Source organism: Chiloscyllium punctatum, chromosome 4 (genome assembly GCF_047496795.1).
Source record: "Chiloscyllium punctatum isolate Juve2018m chromosome 4, sChiPun1.3, whole genome shotgun sequence".
NCBI lineage: Eukaryota > Metazoa > Chordata > Chondrichthyes > Orectolobiformes > Hemiscylliidae > Chiloscyllium > Chiloscyllium punctatum.
In genome coordinates, this window is record NC_092742.1 from 95,412,206 (window position 1) to 95,427,448 (window position 15,243).

Sequence of the window (15,243 nt, forward strand, 5' to 3'; positions counted from 1 at the left end):
AAACCAGTCGGCATGGATGAGGGGACCAAAGGGTCTGTTTCTGTGCTGTGTGACTGTATAAATCTGTAACATGACATACAGATATTCTGACCCTTCCTTTTATTTTCTGATAAAATCAGCCCCGTCACGAACCTATATTCCTACCTTCTCCTTTACCTTTCATTTTATAATTTCCCATGGAACTGAATCCACTACCCCACTATTTAGTTTAACGCCCTGGCTACACCCCTATTTTTTTGATTCACCAGGACTGTGGTCCCAGCATGATTCAGGTGGACCCTTTCGGAACAGCTACCTCCTTCCTCAAAACTGTCTCATGAATTCAAACACATTTCTTCCACTCCAATCTTTGAACAACATGTTTACTTCTTTAATCTTGTTGACCCTGTGTCAATTTGCTGGTGGTCAGGTAGTTAATCTAAGGAGTGTGACTGCCTCCTGAAACACAGCATCCAGGTAACTCACCCACATCCTGTTATGTTGCAGTGTTCACAGCTCAGACTCCAGATCATCAAGCAATGCTTGCCACAGGTGTGGTCACTGTGAACCACAATGGGGTTCACCAGCTCCTACATTATGCTGGTACAACATATCACTTGGCTCAACATCTCTATTTTATTTACATATATTTTGGGCAGCACCGTGGTTCAGTGGTTAGCACTACTGCCTCACAGCACCAGGGTCCCAGGTTTGATTCCAGCCTTGGGCGACTGTCTGTACGGAGTTTGCACGTTCTCCCCGTGTCTGCGTGGGTTTCCTCCGGTTGCTCAGGTTTCCTCCCACAGTCCAAAGATGTGCAGGTCAGGTGAAGTGGCCATGCTAAATTGCCCGTAGTGTTAGGTGCATTAGTCAGAAGGAAATGGGACTGGGTAGGTTTCTCTTTGGAGGGTCGGCGTGGACTTGTTGGGCCGAAGGGCCTGTTTCCTCACTGTAGGGAATCTAATCTAATCATAGTTCATAAGTTTTTCAAAACATTTCCTATTGGTCTCTCAGTTTTTAATCTTTAAATTGTTTCCCATATTTATCTTTGATCTGAAACTAATTAGCAATCATTATCAAACTAAGAACTTGCAGTTTTCCTGTGACGACATTTTGTTTTTATACTGGGCCCCTGATTCTGGGCTTCAATTTATCCTGTATTAAAATAAAACCTTATAAGTAGCAAAGCAAAAAGCTTCTCTTTTCCCTATGCACTGAATTTCCACATTGTTCCAAAATCCCCAAATATGCACTCATTCAGGCTGTGCTTTGCTCCAGATGCAATCATTCCTTACTGACCATGTGTAGCTTACCAATCATGGTATAGAAGTGATTGTCGTTCACTAAAGTTTATATTTCAGCATATATGCAACACTGGTTCACCTTTATTTGCTTCCACGCGTGATTCAGATGACCAGTCACTGATGAAAATGATAGTGATTCCTGACATTATCAGGAGCAAAAAGGCAAGCATGCAGTGAAATTACATAGTTATAGAGATGTACAGCACAGAAACAGACCCTTCCATCCAACTCGTCCATGCCGACCAGATATCCCAACCCAATCTAGTCCCACCTGCCAGCACCGTCCCATATCCCTCCCAACCCTTCCTATTCATAAATCCACCCAAATGCCTTTAAATGTTGCAATTGTACCGTCCTCCACCACTTCCTCTGGCAGCCCATCCCACACATGCACCACTCTCTCTGTGAAAAAGTTGCCCCTTATATCTTTTCTCTCTTATATCTCTCTCTTATATCTTTCCCTTCTCACCCTAAACCTATGCCCTCTAGTTCTGTACTCCCCCACCCCAGGGAAAAGACCTTGTCTATTTACCACGTCCATGCCCCTCATGATTTTATAAAAGTCTATAAGGTCACTCCTCAGCCTCCGACGCTCCAAGGAAAACAGCCCTAGCCTATTCAACCTCTCCCTATAGCTCAAATCCTCCAACCCTGGCAACATCCTTGTAAATCTTTTCTGAATCCTTTCAGGTTTCACAACATCCTTCCAATAACAAGGAGACCAGAACTATGGCGTAACCGATGTCCTGTACAGCCGCAACATGACCTCTCAACTCCTGTACTCAGTACCCTGACCAATAAAGGAAAGCACACCAAATGCTTTCTTCACTATCCTATCTAACTGCGACTCCCCTTTCAAGGAGCTATGAACCTTTGTTCAACTCCCAAGGACCTTACCATTAAGTGTATAAGTCCTGCTAAGGTTTGCTTTCCCAAAATGCATTTAATAATCTAATTTGGTGACCCAGTACCTGTAATCCAGAACCTGTGCATTTGATATCTCCTGCTTATTTTTATTCTGAATTAATTTGCTTTCTCTTTTCCCCCTTGACTAGGCTCAACCCTGTACAGGTGTGGAAACCAAAGTGAAGAAGGTCAACAATCTCCAGCAGGTAGGCACAGGTAAGTGCTGTATGGTCAGAGTGTTATAGGTTTGTGTTCTGCCTTATAGGCTTATATGTCACTGCCTAACATAGGATAAATTATCACTGTCCAAAGCCATAAATGATGTCAATAAAACAACAAACTCGGTATGTTGGAAATCGTGTAGGCAATTGGAATACCCACTCCACTGCTTCAGGATTGGAAAGCAAGCTGATATCTTGTATCTGGATGACATAGTGTAGAATTACCGTGTATCTTCATAGAAGATAACTTAGAGGGCAACTTTGCTTGTTTGTCACTTTGGAAAAACAGTATTATGAAATCATAGAGAAGAAAAGGAGGCTGTTCACTCCTTTGTAGCAACACCAGCTCATTGAAAGAGCTTTTCAATTAGTTCCGTTCCCCTGCATTTTTACTCAAAACCATGCATTTTTTTTCTTTTTGTTTAATTAAATAAAATATCTATTCCTTTCATTAAATGTATTATTGAGTGGTTTCTGTCACTCCTTCAGTTGGTAAATATCAAGTCATAACTTACCATATGAAGTTATTCACATCCCTGTCTACCCCTTAGTAATTGAATGTCTTGTGTTATTTGGTAAATAACCCAGGTAATGTAGCATAAATTCAGTTTAGAATAGAAATTAATCCCTACAGTGTGGAAACAGTCTCTTCAGCCCAACAAGTCCGCACCGACCCTCCAGTTTTGCCTAAAACATTGACCTTCCTGCTCCTCGGATGCTGCCTGACCTGCTGTGCTTTTCCAGCACTACGGTCTAGACTTTATCCCTGATGGTGCCTAACCCACACATCCCTGAACACTCGAGGCAATTTAGCATGGCTAATTCACCTCACCTGAACATCTTTGGTTTGTGGGAAGAAATCGGAGAACCTGAAGGATACTCACGCAAACATGGGGCGAATGTGCAAACCTCAGTTGCCTGAGGTTGGAATCGAACCTGGCACAGTCCCTGGCACTGTGAGGCAGCAGTGCTAACCACTGAGCCATCGTGCCACCCTCAGTTTCATACAGAATATTATACAGAATTATTTAACATATTTGACCACAACATGGACTTACAAATAACTAGGTGTACACTGTTTCCTAAATTGCTTTTGCTGAACTGCATATGGCAAATAATCATATGATTCTTGGCATACTACAGAAACACAGCTGCTCAAGCAATAACACAACAAATACCTTAAATCTGTGCTTCTGACCACCACCCCATTCCCATTTCATCATATTAGTTTGCTGTTATTTAATCTCTTAAAGTCCTTCATAACTTTGAGCACCTTTATTCATTTTTGCCTTAGTACTGTTTAAGAAGGGTGGTAAGGACAAGCCAGGGAACTATAGACCAGTGGGCCTAACATCGGTGGTGGGCAAGTTGTTGGAGGGAATCCTGAGGGACAGGATGTACATGTATTTGGAAAGGCAAGGACTGATTTGGGATAGTCAACATGGCTTTGTGCGTGAGAAATCATGTCTCACAAACTTGATTGAGTTTTTTGAAGAAGTAACAAAGAGAATTGATAGAACATAGAACATAGAACATTACAGCGCAGTACAGGCCCTTCGGCCCTCGATGTTGCGCCGATCAAAGCCCACCTAACCTACACTAAGCCACTATCCTCCATATACCTATCCAATGCCCGCTTAAATACCCATAAAGAGGGAGAGTCCACTACTGCTACTGGCAGGGCATTCCATGAGGGCAGATCAGTGGACGTGATCTATATGGACTTCAGTAAGGCCATATCGATCAAGATTCCCCATGGGAGACTGGTTAGCAAGGTTAAATCTCATGAAATACAGGGAGAACTAGCCATTTGGATACAGAACTGACTCGAAGGTGGTGGTGGAGGGTTGTTTTTCAGACTGGAGGCCTGTGACCAGTGGAGTACCACAAGATCGGTGCTGGGTCCACTACTTTTCGTCATTTATATAAATGGTTTGGACGTGAGCATTAGAGGTATAGTTACTAAGTTTGCAGATGATACCAAAATTAGAGGTGTAGTGGACAGCGAAGAAGGTTACTTCAGATTGCAATGGAATCTTGATCAGATGGGCCAATGGGCTGAGAAGTGCCAGGTGGAGTTTAATTTAGATAAAAGTGAGGTGCTGCATTTTGGAAAAGCAAATCTTAACAGGACTTATACACCTTAATGGTAAGGTCCTAGGGAGTGTTGCTGAACAGAGACCTTGGAGTGCAGGTTCATAGCTCCTTTGAAAGTGGAGTCGCAGGTAGACAGAATAGTGAAGAAGGCGTTTGGTATGCTTTCCTTTATCGGTCAGAGTATTGAGGAGGTCATGTTGTGGCTGTATGAACAGTTAGGCTACTGTAAGACTATTGCGTGCAATTCTGGTATCCTTTCTATTGGAAGGATATTGTGAATTTTGAAAGGGTTGAGAATTTACGAGGATGTTTCCAGAGTTGCAGGATTTGAGCTATAGGGAGAGGCTGAATAGACTATGGCTGTTTTCCTTGGAGCGTCGGAGGCTGAGGGGTGACCTTATCGAGGTTTACAAAAGCATGAAGGGCATGGATCGGATAAATAGACAAAGTCTTTTCCCTGGGGTGGGGGTGTCCAGAACTAGAGGGCATAGGTTTAGGGTGAGAGGGGAAAGTTTATAAAAGAGACCTAAGGAGCAACCTTTTCACGCAGAGGATGGTACGTGTATGGAATGAGCTGCCAGAGGAAGTGGTGGAGGCTGGTACAATTACAGCATTTAAAAGGCATTTGTTTGGGAATATGAATAGGAGGGTTTGGGGAATATGGGATGGGTGCTGGCAGGTGGGACTAGATTGGGTTGGGATATCTGATCGGCATGGACGGGTTGGACCAAAGGGTCTGTTTCTGTGCTGTACATCTGTATGACTCTTGTCTGATCTAGAGAGAACACTGAATTATATCACAACTTCTCTCGTCTCCCATTCATCTATCATTCTACTAAGTATTTAATGCACCTCCTCCATGGCCTTGATATCCTTCAACGTTACATCAATGTCCATATTTCTCAACCACACTCTAACATTTGGTGGGTGCAATGATGGAAGCTATTTTACCAGAGAAGGATCTTCGTCACAACTACTACTACATTGAAGATGTTTGAAACTCACACACAGGAATATAGTAGATGAGTTTTTTTTTCCAATATGTCTGGAAATATCTATTTGAAAAGGCTTTTAAGTTTTTCTTTCTTTCTCTCTCTCACACTCACTCACTCACTCCCATATATATCCTGTAAGAACCTGTATTTGATTTTACCTCTTTTGTTAAGGGGGTGTTCATGGGGATGTTGTAGGTATTTGGAACAGCATCATTAAGTTGCGATAGAGTTGATTGGATTTTCAGATATATTATTCTATATTCTGTTCTGTTTTGTTTCGTGGTTGGACCAGCTGCATCATTCCTGAAATATCCAATTTACCCCTGCTTAAAACAACTAGAAAACTTAGAGTCTGGGCTACCTTCTTGAAATGTTTTGAGATGGCCTGGCCTGGTCCCTAACAATGTAACTTGGGTATCTGGCCAAAGATTTGCACATTAACAAACAAGCATGTTGTGAACAGCATTCCATGTTTCACTTGGGGACTGTAGTGATCGGGGCCAGGTGGACCTCGTTGACTGAGATTCTTGATTGGGGTTGTTAACCTTGGCCATTCAGGGAAACTTTGGCTGACCAGGAGATTACAATCTCATCAGTTAAGGTTTGGAGATGCCAGTGTTGGACTGGGGTGTACAAAGTTAAAAATCACACAACACCAGGTTATAGTCCAACAGTCCAAATCAAGAGTGACTCGGTGACTGGACCCGGCCTCTCTGCAGTTATTTCAGGGTCTCTTCCACCTTCAGGAATGAATATCAAGGTCAGTAGCCTTAGAGCCACCTTCTGTGTTCTTTACCCATCCGCACAGCCCAGGATCTCATGACATGAGTTGCTTTCAGCAAGCCAACTTGCTTTCATCTACATATGGTCCCCATTATCAGCTTTCCTTCCTCCCTGCAATGCTATCAACCATTCCTTTTCTGCCTGTCATTCTCTCTCTGGGCTTCATCTCCACGTATTGTTCACTTCCGCCTCCAACACATGTGTACATGGATATTTTCCTAGTTAACATAATTTCTGAATAAGTGTCACTGGACTGAAAATCTTAATTCTGCTTTCTCTCCACCGATATGGGCAGACCTGCTGTATTTCTGAGCAGTTTCTGATTTTTATAAGTCATATTTCTAGCATCTGTAGTTCTTTGTTTAATTATCAAATCATGAATAAGTTGTCCTAAGTTCTTGAAGAGTTCTAGGAAGATGGTGCCTGACAGTTGTTGCCTGATTTGATGAATGATAAAACTCTGACCTCCCTTTGAAGTTATTTAGCAAATGTGATCACAGGTAATCAGAAAGGGAGAACAGCAGAATGTTCTTATCTGTTGGCAACCTACATGGATGTTGGAATAATGGTTATTTGGTTGCAATGAGTCTGATTTGAGAGAGGTTAGCACCATAAGTTACAGAGAATGTCTTCTGCTATGCTGGTCAAGTAGGTGAAATGTAAAGTTTGCTTTTTCAGCAGAGTTTAATGACTCAGAGTGCGAGTACACCAGAAGAATTGCCTGTTATCCTGTTTTGCTGTATCTAACTTGATTCTCTGAGGTTATTTCCCTTGGAAACTCTCTGACCAGAGGGTATAATCTCAGAGTAAGAGGGTCGTCCATTTAAGACAAAGAGGAGGAAGAGTTTTTTTTCTCTAAGGGTCGTGAAACTGCACAGTCTGCACCATTAAATATATTCAAGGCTGAGATAGATAGACAGACAGACAGGCAGACATGTTACTGGGACTGGAGGATTTGAATTGAAAAGGGAGGCTGGATAGCATGGGACCTTTTTTCTCTGGGGCATAGGAGGTTGAAGGGGTTTATAGGGGTTTTATAAAATATTGAGGGGCATAGATACAATAAATAGTAAAGTTCTTTTCCCCAGGATAGGGGAGTCCAAAACTAGAGGGCACCAGTTTAAAGTGAGAGGAGAAAGATTTAAAAGGGACTTGAGGGGCAACTTCTTCTCTGAGGGTGGAACATATATGAAATGAATTGCCAGAGAAAATGGTAGATGCAGGTACAGTTACAACTAAAAGATGTTGAGAAAGGTATGTGAATAGGAAGGGTTTAAAGGGATTTGGGCCAAACACGGGCAGATGGGACTAATTTAGTTTGGGAATGTGGTCAGCATGGACATGTTGGACGAAAGGGTCTGTTTCTGTGCTGTATGACTAAACAGCTAGGAGTGTAGATGAGCCATGTCAATATCTGACACCAAATCACATGAAAAGATACCAGGGAAGTGACCAAAAGCTTTCTTAAAGACATATGTTTTAAGGAGTACTTAAAGAATGATAAAGCAATTGAGCAGTTTAGGCATGGAATTGCAGAGCTCAGAACCATAGCATTTGAAGTATGCTGCCAGTGGTGGAGCAGTTAAAATTGTGGATACATGCAACATTACTCCTTGCGTACATTCATTTTTGATATTAGGAATTGTGAGACTCTCCTGAGAGTCATTCCCTACTCTTTGTTCACTCCCTACAACCCTGCTCCTCCTCATACAGGCGCGCACACTTGTGAATCTCTGCCACCATTACTCAACATTGACCTGCCTCCCCAGTGTTGGTGTCTTTCAAAAGAGACTGACACTCTTGGTGGGCAAGATTCTAATGCTGTGGTAATAATTCCTGAAATATACCAACCAGTGATTTGTCAAATCTCTAACTGGCATGGAATACTAACAGACCTTGCAGAAAGAAGCGTTGGAAAGCACTTGCTGACTCTCCAGTTAGTGACCACGATCCCCATCATCTGGCACCAGACTCGTTCTGTAGTATGCAATACATACATCGTTTATTGTTTAAGTTATTGATGCAAAGTAAGTCCAGTTTTGCTCTTGCAGGTCTTAATGCACAGTATAATATGTCTGTGAGAGTTGATGGAGCCTATGAAGAGGAACAGTACACCACACTCAAACCTCTGTCAAATCCTGTGTGGGATGAAACATTTTTCTTCCACGTCGACAAGAGTTTGGATCCAAAACTGAATATTGACTTGATACAAACCAGCAAAGAGTTGCAGGTTAGAAACCTGTTTAAGTAATCATTCCACTTACTTTAAACCATTGTTTTAAAATACTCTGCATGAGGAGCAATTATTGCGAGTGAATAAGTAGGCCTATTGAATGTTGCTGTTTTAAATTAATAAAGTAGACCAGCAGGAGGCTGAAAGAACACAGCAAGCCAGGCAGCATCAGGAAGTGTAGAAGTCGATGTTCTGGGTGTAACCCTTCTTCAGGACCATTGTTAAATTTAATAAAGACGCTTCATACTTGTGCATAAATCACAAAAAGCTAACATCCGGTTCAGCAGGTAACAGGGAAGGCAAGTGGAATGTTGGCCATTGTTTAAAAAGGAATGGATCACAAAAATAGGGAGATCTTGCTAACAATCATAAAATGCACAAGTCAAACCACAGCTGGAACGCTGAATGATTTTGGTCCTGTTGTTTAAGGAAGGATAAGGAAAGAAAGATTGAACACCGACATGGAGGAACAGTCTTATAAGGAGAGGTTGAGTAGGTTGCACCTGTATTCAATTGGAGTTTAGAAGAATGAGAAGTGACCTTATTGAAACAATCAGGGTAGATGCAGAAAGGTGGTTTTCCCCTTGTGAGAGAGTATAGGCGCAGTATAGGTTCAAGTAATGCCTTGATGTCAAGGGTGGTCACCCTTGCTTCTCCTCTGGAATTCACTTTTTTGTCCATGTTTAGACCAAGGTTTAAACCATTCAGGAGCTGAATGACCATGGTGGAACTCAAGCAGAGCCTCACTGAGTTTATTAGATTAGATTAAATTCGATTACTTACAGTGTGGAAACAGGCCCTTTGGCCCAACAAGTCCACTCTGACCGTCCGAAGAGCAACCCCTACCTTTACCCCTTCACCTAACACTATGGGCAATTTAGCATGGACAGTTCACCTAATCTGCACGTTTTTGGACTGTGGGAGGAAACCAGAGCACCCGGAGGAAACCCACGCAGACACTGGGAGAATGTGCAAACTCCACACAGACAGTTGCCTGAGGCGGGAATTGAACCCAGGTCTCTGGTGCTGAGAGGCAGTGGAAGTGGCAGCAGTGCTAACCACTGTGCCACCGTGCCGCCCGTTATGATTGAGAATGGACTGGTGAGATGATAATTGGCCACGGTACACATTGACTTTTTGTGTACCAAATTACTTGGAAAATTATCTACATTGCCAAAGAGATGCCAATGTTGTAACTGTATTGAACAGCTGGCCCAGTGGCATAGCATGTTTTGGAGCATAGATCTCCAGTATGTTAGCAGAATGTTGTCAGAGCCTGAACCTTTGTGCAATACAGCACCTTCAGTTTTTTTTGTATCAAGTGGAATGAGTTTCTGGCTGAAAATGCTTGCAAAAGATTCAACCTTATTTCTTACCCTGATTTGCTGGCTCCCTCCACCACCATTTTTGAGGATGAAGATATTTGTAAGCCCCTCCTCCAGTGAATTGTTTCATTATCCGCCACCATTCGCAAGTGGAAGTGGCAGCACTGCAGAGCATAGATTTGATCTGTTGGCTTTAGAATTGGCTAACTCTGTCTGTCACAGGCTGCTTATGCTGTTTGGTATGCAAGTAGCCCTAAGTTATAGCTTCACAAGGTTGACATTTCTCAGTATTCCTTGTACTGTTCTTGACATATCCTCCTGCACTCTCAGTTAAACTAGAAGTGAACCCGGGCTTGGTGATAATAGAACATAGAAAAATACAGCGCAGTACAGGCCCTTCGGCCCTTGATGTTGCGCCGACCGAAGCCCACCTAACCTACACTAGCCCAATAACCTCCATATGCTTATCCAATGCCCGCTTAAATGACCATAAAGAGGGAGAATCCACCACTGCTACTGGCAGGGCATTCCATGAACTCACAACCCGCTGAGTAAAAAATCTACCCCTAACATCTGTCCTATACTTACCACCCCTTAATTTAAAGCTGTGTCCCCTAGTACCAGCTGACTCCATATGCGGAAAAAGGTTCTCACTGTCAACCCTATCTAAACCCCTAATCATCTTGTACACCTCTATCAAATCTCCCCTAAACCTTCTTTTCTCCAATGAGAAAAGTCCCAAGTGCCTCAGCCTTTCCTCATACGATCTTCCTACCATGCCAGGCAACATCCTGGTAAACCTCCTCTGCACTCGTTCCAATGTCTCCACATCCTTCCTATAGTATGGCGACCAAAACCGCACACAATACTCCAGATGAGGCCGCACCAGAGTCTTATACAACTGCAACATGACCTCAGGACTCCGGAACTCAATTCCTCTACCAATAAAGCCCAGTACACCATATGCCTTCTTCACAGCACTATTTACCTGGGTGGCAATAATAGTAGAGTGGGAGGTATTATGGGCCATGGGGTGTTACACTGTGGTTCAGTATAATTCGGGTGTTGTTGATGACCCATAGTGTCTATGGATGCCCAGTGTTGAGTTATTAGGTCAGCTCCATTTGGCCTGGTGATGACGCCACACAACACGAAAGTGTCTTCATTGTCAAGGCAGTACTTCATCTCTGTAAGGACTTGCAATGATTGCTTCTGTTGATACTGTCATGGACAGATGTTTGCGTGATATGTAGATTGTAGAGGGTGAGGTCAAACATATTTCCCTTTCTTTTTGTGCTCTCACACTTGCCATAAGGTCAGTGTCCTTTAGAACTCAGCCAGTAATGGTACTACCAAGCTACTCTTGGTGATGGAGATTAAAATCCTGCTGGTGGAGCTCCTGCCACTCTCTGCTTCTTCCAAATGTGGAGGCTAGTAGGTGGTAATCAGCAGGAAGTTTCCTTAAGTTTAGCCTGATGTTATGAGATTTCATGGGTGCTGGACTCAGGATTGAGGATTCCAAGAGCATTCCCTCCTGACTATATACAACCGTGCTGCCACTTCTGGTCAGTTTGTCATTGATGGGACAGGAATGGGCCAGGGTTAGTGATGTCTGGGACATTTTCTGAGAGAATTACAATGTCAGGTCTTTGCTTGACATACCTCAGGCATTAGTGAGGAGAATTGACAGGGTTATGTATGCCTGTTGTTGTTTCTGATGCCCTGGGTCAGTTAGCTCAGTTGGCTGATTAGCTGGTTTGCAATGCAGAATGATGCTAACAGTGTGGGTTGAATTCCCATGCTGGCTAAGATTACCATGAAGGACACTCCTTCTCAATCTCTCCTCTCGCCTTTGGTCTGCTAGGACGATGGTGACTTTACCTTACCGGGTGATCATCTGGTTTAATTTGTCTTAACAGATTTTGTATTGGTTAGATACAGCTGAGTGGTTTGCTCGACCATTTCAGAGGATGTTTGAAAGTTAGCCACATTGCTGAGGATCTGAAGTCACATCTAAGCCAAATCAAATAAGGATATTAGTAAATTCTCATGAGTGACAATATGATTTCATGGTCACCATTAGAGTAGCTTTTACTCCCAGTTTTATTAAATTTAACCCTCTGCCATAGTAGGATTCTGATGTCCCTGATGTCAGCCTGGGTGATTGGATTACTAGATCAGTGACAATATCACCATACTTTATTACATCTCCCTAATTCTCAGTCTTAAATGTCACACCTCTCATTCTGACACTGTGATAAGTGGCTCTAAAAAACACACAGACAACATTCCTTCCCCCCACCCCCAAGCAATTTTCCTGCACCGACTCTGTTAAATTCTTAAGAATTTAAAGTCTTAAATGCTTCAATCTGATATCTTGAGAGAAGTGGGATAGGGTTTTATTTTGGGACACTAAGATACGAAAGGACTGAATGTTTTCAATCGAGCAGATTCAATATGCTTGTTGCTTCACTGTGAACATTTTCTGCACATTTGTCACAGGATGATATGCATGTTGAAATGGTGAAGGAAACCTGTATTGTGGGTTCAGGGTCCCTGCCACTGTATCATCTTCCTATTGGAAAGAATGTGGACATGGTAATGAATCTTGACAAGGTGAGCAGTATTTAAATCCATTGGTCAGCTTCTAGATTTTTTTTGTCTAAACCACCTGTTATAGAGTCATTAAGATATACAGTATGGGAACTGACCCGTCCATGCTGACCAGATATCCTAAATAAATCCAGTCCCTTTTGCCAGCATTTGGTAATATTCATCTAAATCCTTCCTATTCATATACCCATCCAGGTGCCTTTTAAATTTTTAATTATACCAACCACCACTTCCTCTGGCAGCTGTCTGCGTGAAAAGGTGCCCCTTTGGTCCCTTTTAAATCTTTTCCTCTCTTACCTAAACCTATGCCCACTAGGTTTAGCCTCCCTGTACCCTGGGGAAAAGGTCTTTTTTTTAATTTACTCTAACCATGGCCTGCATAATCTTGCAAACCGCTATAAAGTCACCCCTCAGCCTTCAATGCTCCAGGGCAAATTCAGTCTATTCAGCCTCTCCCTATAGCTCAAACAATCCAACCCTGGCAACTTCCTTGTAAATATTTTCTGTACCCTTTTAAGTTTCACAATATCCTTCCTACGGCATGGAGACTAGAATTGCACGCAGAATTCCAATAGTGGTTTAACCAACGTCTTGTACAGCCGTAACATGACTTCCCATTTTCAGAGCTGTTATGATACAGTTCTGAAGAAGGTGGGTCTTGAACCGCGACTTCCTGGCTTAGAGCTGGGACACTATTACTGCAACACAAGAGCACCCTTTGGTTAGCTCCTATTCTTGAGTTGACTATAGGTGTGATATTTCTTATCATTAATTAGATTATTAGTGAGCAGTCTGTTCATAACTGCTCAGTGCTAAGAAAGTGGTGTTGATTGCACCTGAGTAGGGTTCTTGTAACACTTACTAGTCCCACAATAGGTCAGCTATGAAAATCTATTATGAATATCAGCATCTCAGCCTTTCTGCTGACTTTTAGAAATTGTCCTATTTCATTTCACTTTTGCCTAAAATAGTCAGACCTTCTGTTTATTTTCAATAAAAGATGAGGATGCAATGCTCCTCTGTGCAGTTTCAGCATCTCCCCATCTGTTCACTTTCATGTCATGGCAGAAGACTAGCATTTAGTGCAGAAGTGTTGGTTTAACTTCATTTTTAAATCCCACTGCTGCTGTGTAAATTGGAAAACACCTTCAGAGCGTTTGCACAAGCACAACAGCCAAATGCCCCACCCACCTTCCCCCACTCTACGCCATAAAGTTTAATGACTCCAGTCTCGTCAGAGATTGGGTCTATCTTTTGATTTCCCTGGAGAGAAATTATCCCTGACTGAGGAAATGGTACGCTTCGACTCTACGAAGCGTAGAAAGCAGTTATGAGAGTCTTGTGGTGCAATGGTAGTGTCTCTACCTCTAGGTCAGAAGTCTGGGTACTAGTCCCACCTGTTCAAGAAGTATGTCGTAACAATGTCCAAGAAAGCCGATTGACAATAACTAGAGGAAGGTGTGAAGTGGTTGAAATGTTGTGCAATCATTAATAGTGGCCTTCACTTCAATTTAATACAATTTAAAACTGAACATTATGCCTTCTGAATCAAATTAAAGTGAATCACACTTTCCAAACCCATTTGTCCATTATTATGAGTGAGCAGTTTGGAATTCTCTTAACTGTTTGGCTATCGCTATAGTTTGCAACTGGCCTGTTAAAATGAACTCAACAGTAACAATTTTATGAATGCAAGCCATGCCGAGGCAGTGCTACTTCAAGCTGTCAAATTTGCCAGTGCGAGAATATCCTGATTCCTTACCTCAGAGGGAAGTGGGGAGGAGACCCAAGCATTTTCCTAAAGAAAAAAGCTGAAAACTTGCATCAACCAGTCCCCTGCATGCCCTGTTAGATTTTAACATTTGTCAGAAATTTTCTATCCAGCTTGTTGACTGGGAGAACCACTGGCATGTGGTGCAGGGAAGAGTAGGAATAAAATGTATCTCCTCCCAACCACATGGAGGAAAGAAGTAACAAATAGAGGCCTTTTGGAAGGAAGCAAACCTGAAAAAGCAAAAAGAGTATTTTCATTTTTTTTTGGATTAAATTTCCACAAACCATGAACTAGTTGTACATCCTGGTCTCTGGTTGTAACATGAAAGAAAAATTTATCTATCCTCACATGTCCATTATTCATCACTGGCAGCTTGAATGATAACGAGTCTAGAGTGTGGTGCTGGAAAAGCACAGTAGGTCAGGCAGCATCCAAGAAGCAGGAGAATTGGCGTTTCGGGCAAAAGCCCTTCAGGGTGGGGGGCCATTCCTGATGAAGGGTTTTTGCCTGAAACATCAATTCTCCTGTTCCTCGGATGCTGCCTGACCTCCTGCGCTTTTCCAGCAACTCTCACTCGACTCTAATTTCCAGCATCTGCAGTCCTCACTTTCGCTGGCTTGAATGATAATACTTCCCCCAACAGGTCCACAGAGTATCACTTTTTCAATGCTGGAATTGGGAAAGGGATTCACATGTATTTCTGAAAATACATGTGTTTAGGCAGTAAAAAACAATTCAGAGGAGACTAAGTCAGAGAGGGAAGCTTGAGTTGGTTAGCAGAAGTAACTTTGCCTCCCCGTATCTCTTGTAGAATCAGAATGTTGACCTGAGACTAAAGGCTAAGAGATGGTGAGTTCATTTTGATCTCTGACTTATGTTCCATTAACTATCTATGCATATATCTACTGCAGTACACTGTTTACCTAAATGTCAGTCAGCCTAACCTTTAAATATTTCTCTTGTACTTGGGGAGAGCTGCTTGAAAATCAATATTCCAAATGGATGAATGCTGA

General features: G+C 42.5%; 1 protein-coding gene across 1 annotated transcript in view; it reads left to right on the top strand.

Annotated features, from left to right (window-relative positions):
- LOC140475995 (cytosolic phospholipase A2 zeta-like) overlaps positions 1 to 15,243 on the top strand; it is a 111,898-nt gene that overhangs the window by 34,392 nt on the left and 62,263 nt on the right. Inside the window, exons 7-9 of the mRNA XM_072567897.1 lie at positions 2,339 to 2,405; positions 8,337 to 8,515; positions 12,346 to 12,459. Coding sequence (XP_072423998.1) covers positions 2,339 to 2,405; positions 8,337 to 8,515; positions 12,346 to 12,459 — 360 coding nt within the window. The remainder of the gene's footprint in view (positions 1 to 2,338; positions 2,406 to 8,336; positions 8,516 to 12,345; positions 12,460 to 15,243) is intronic.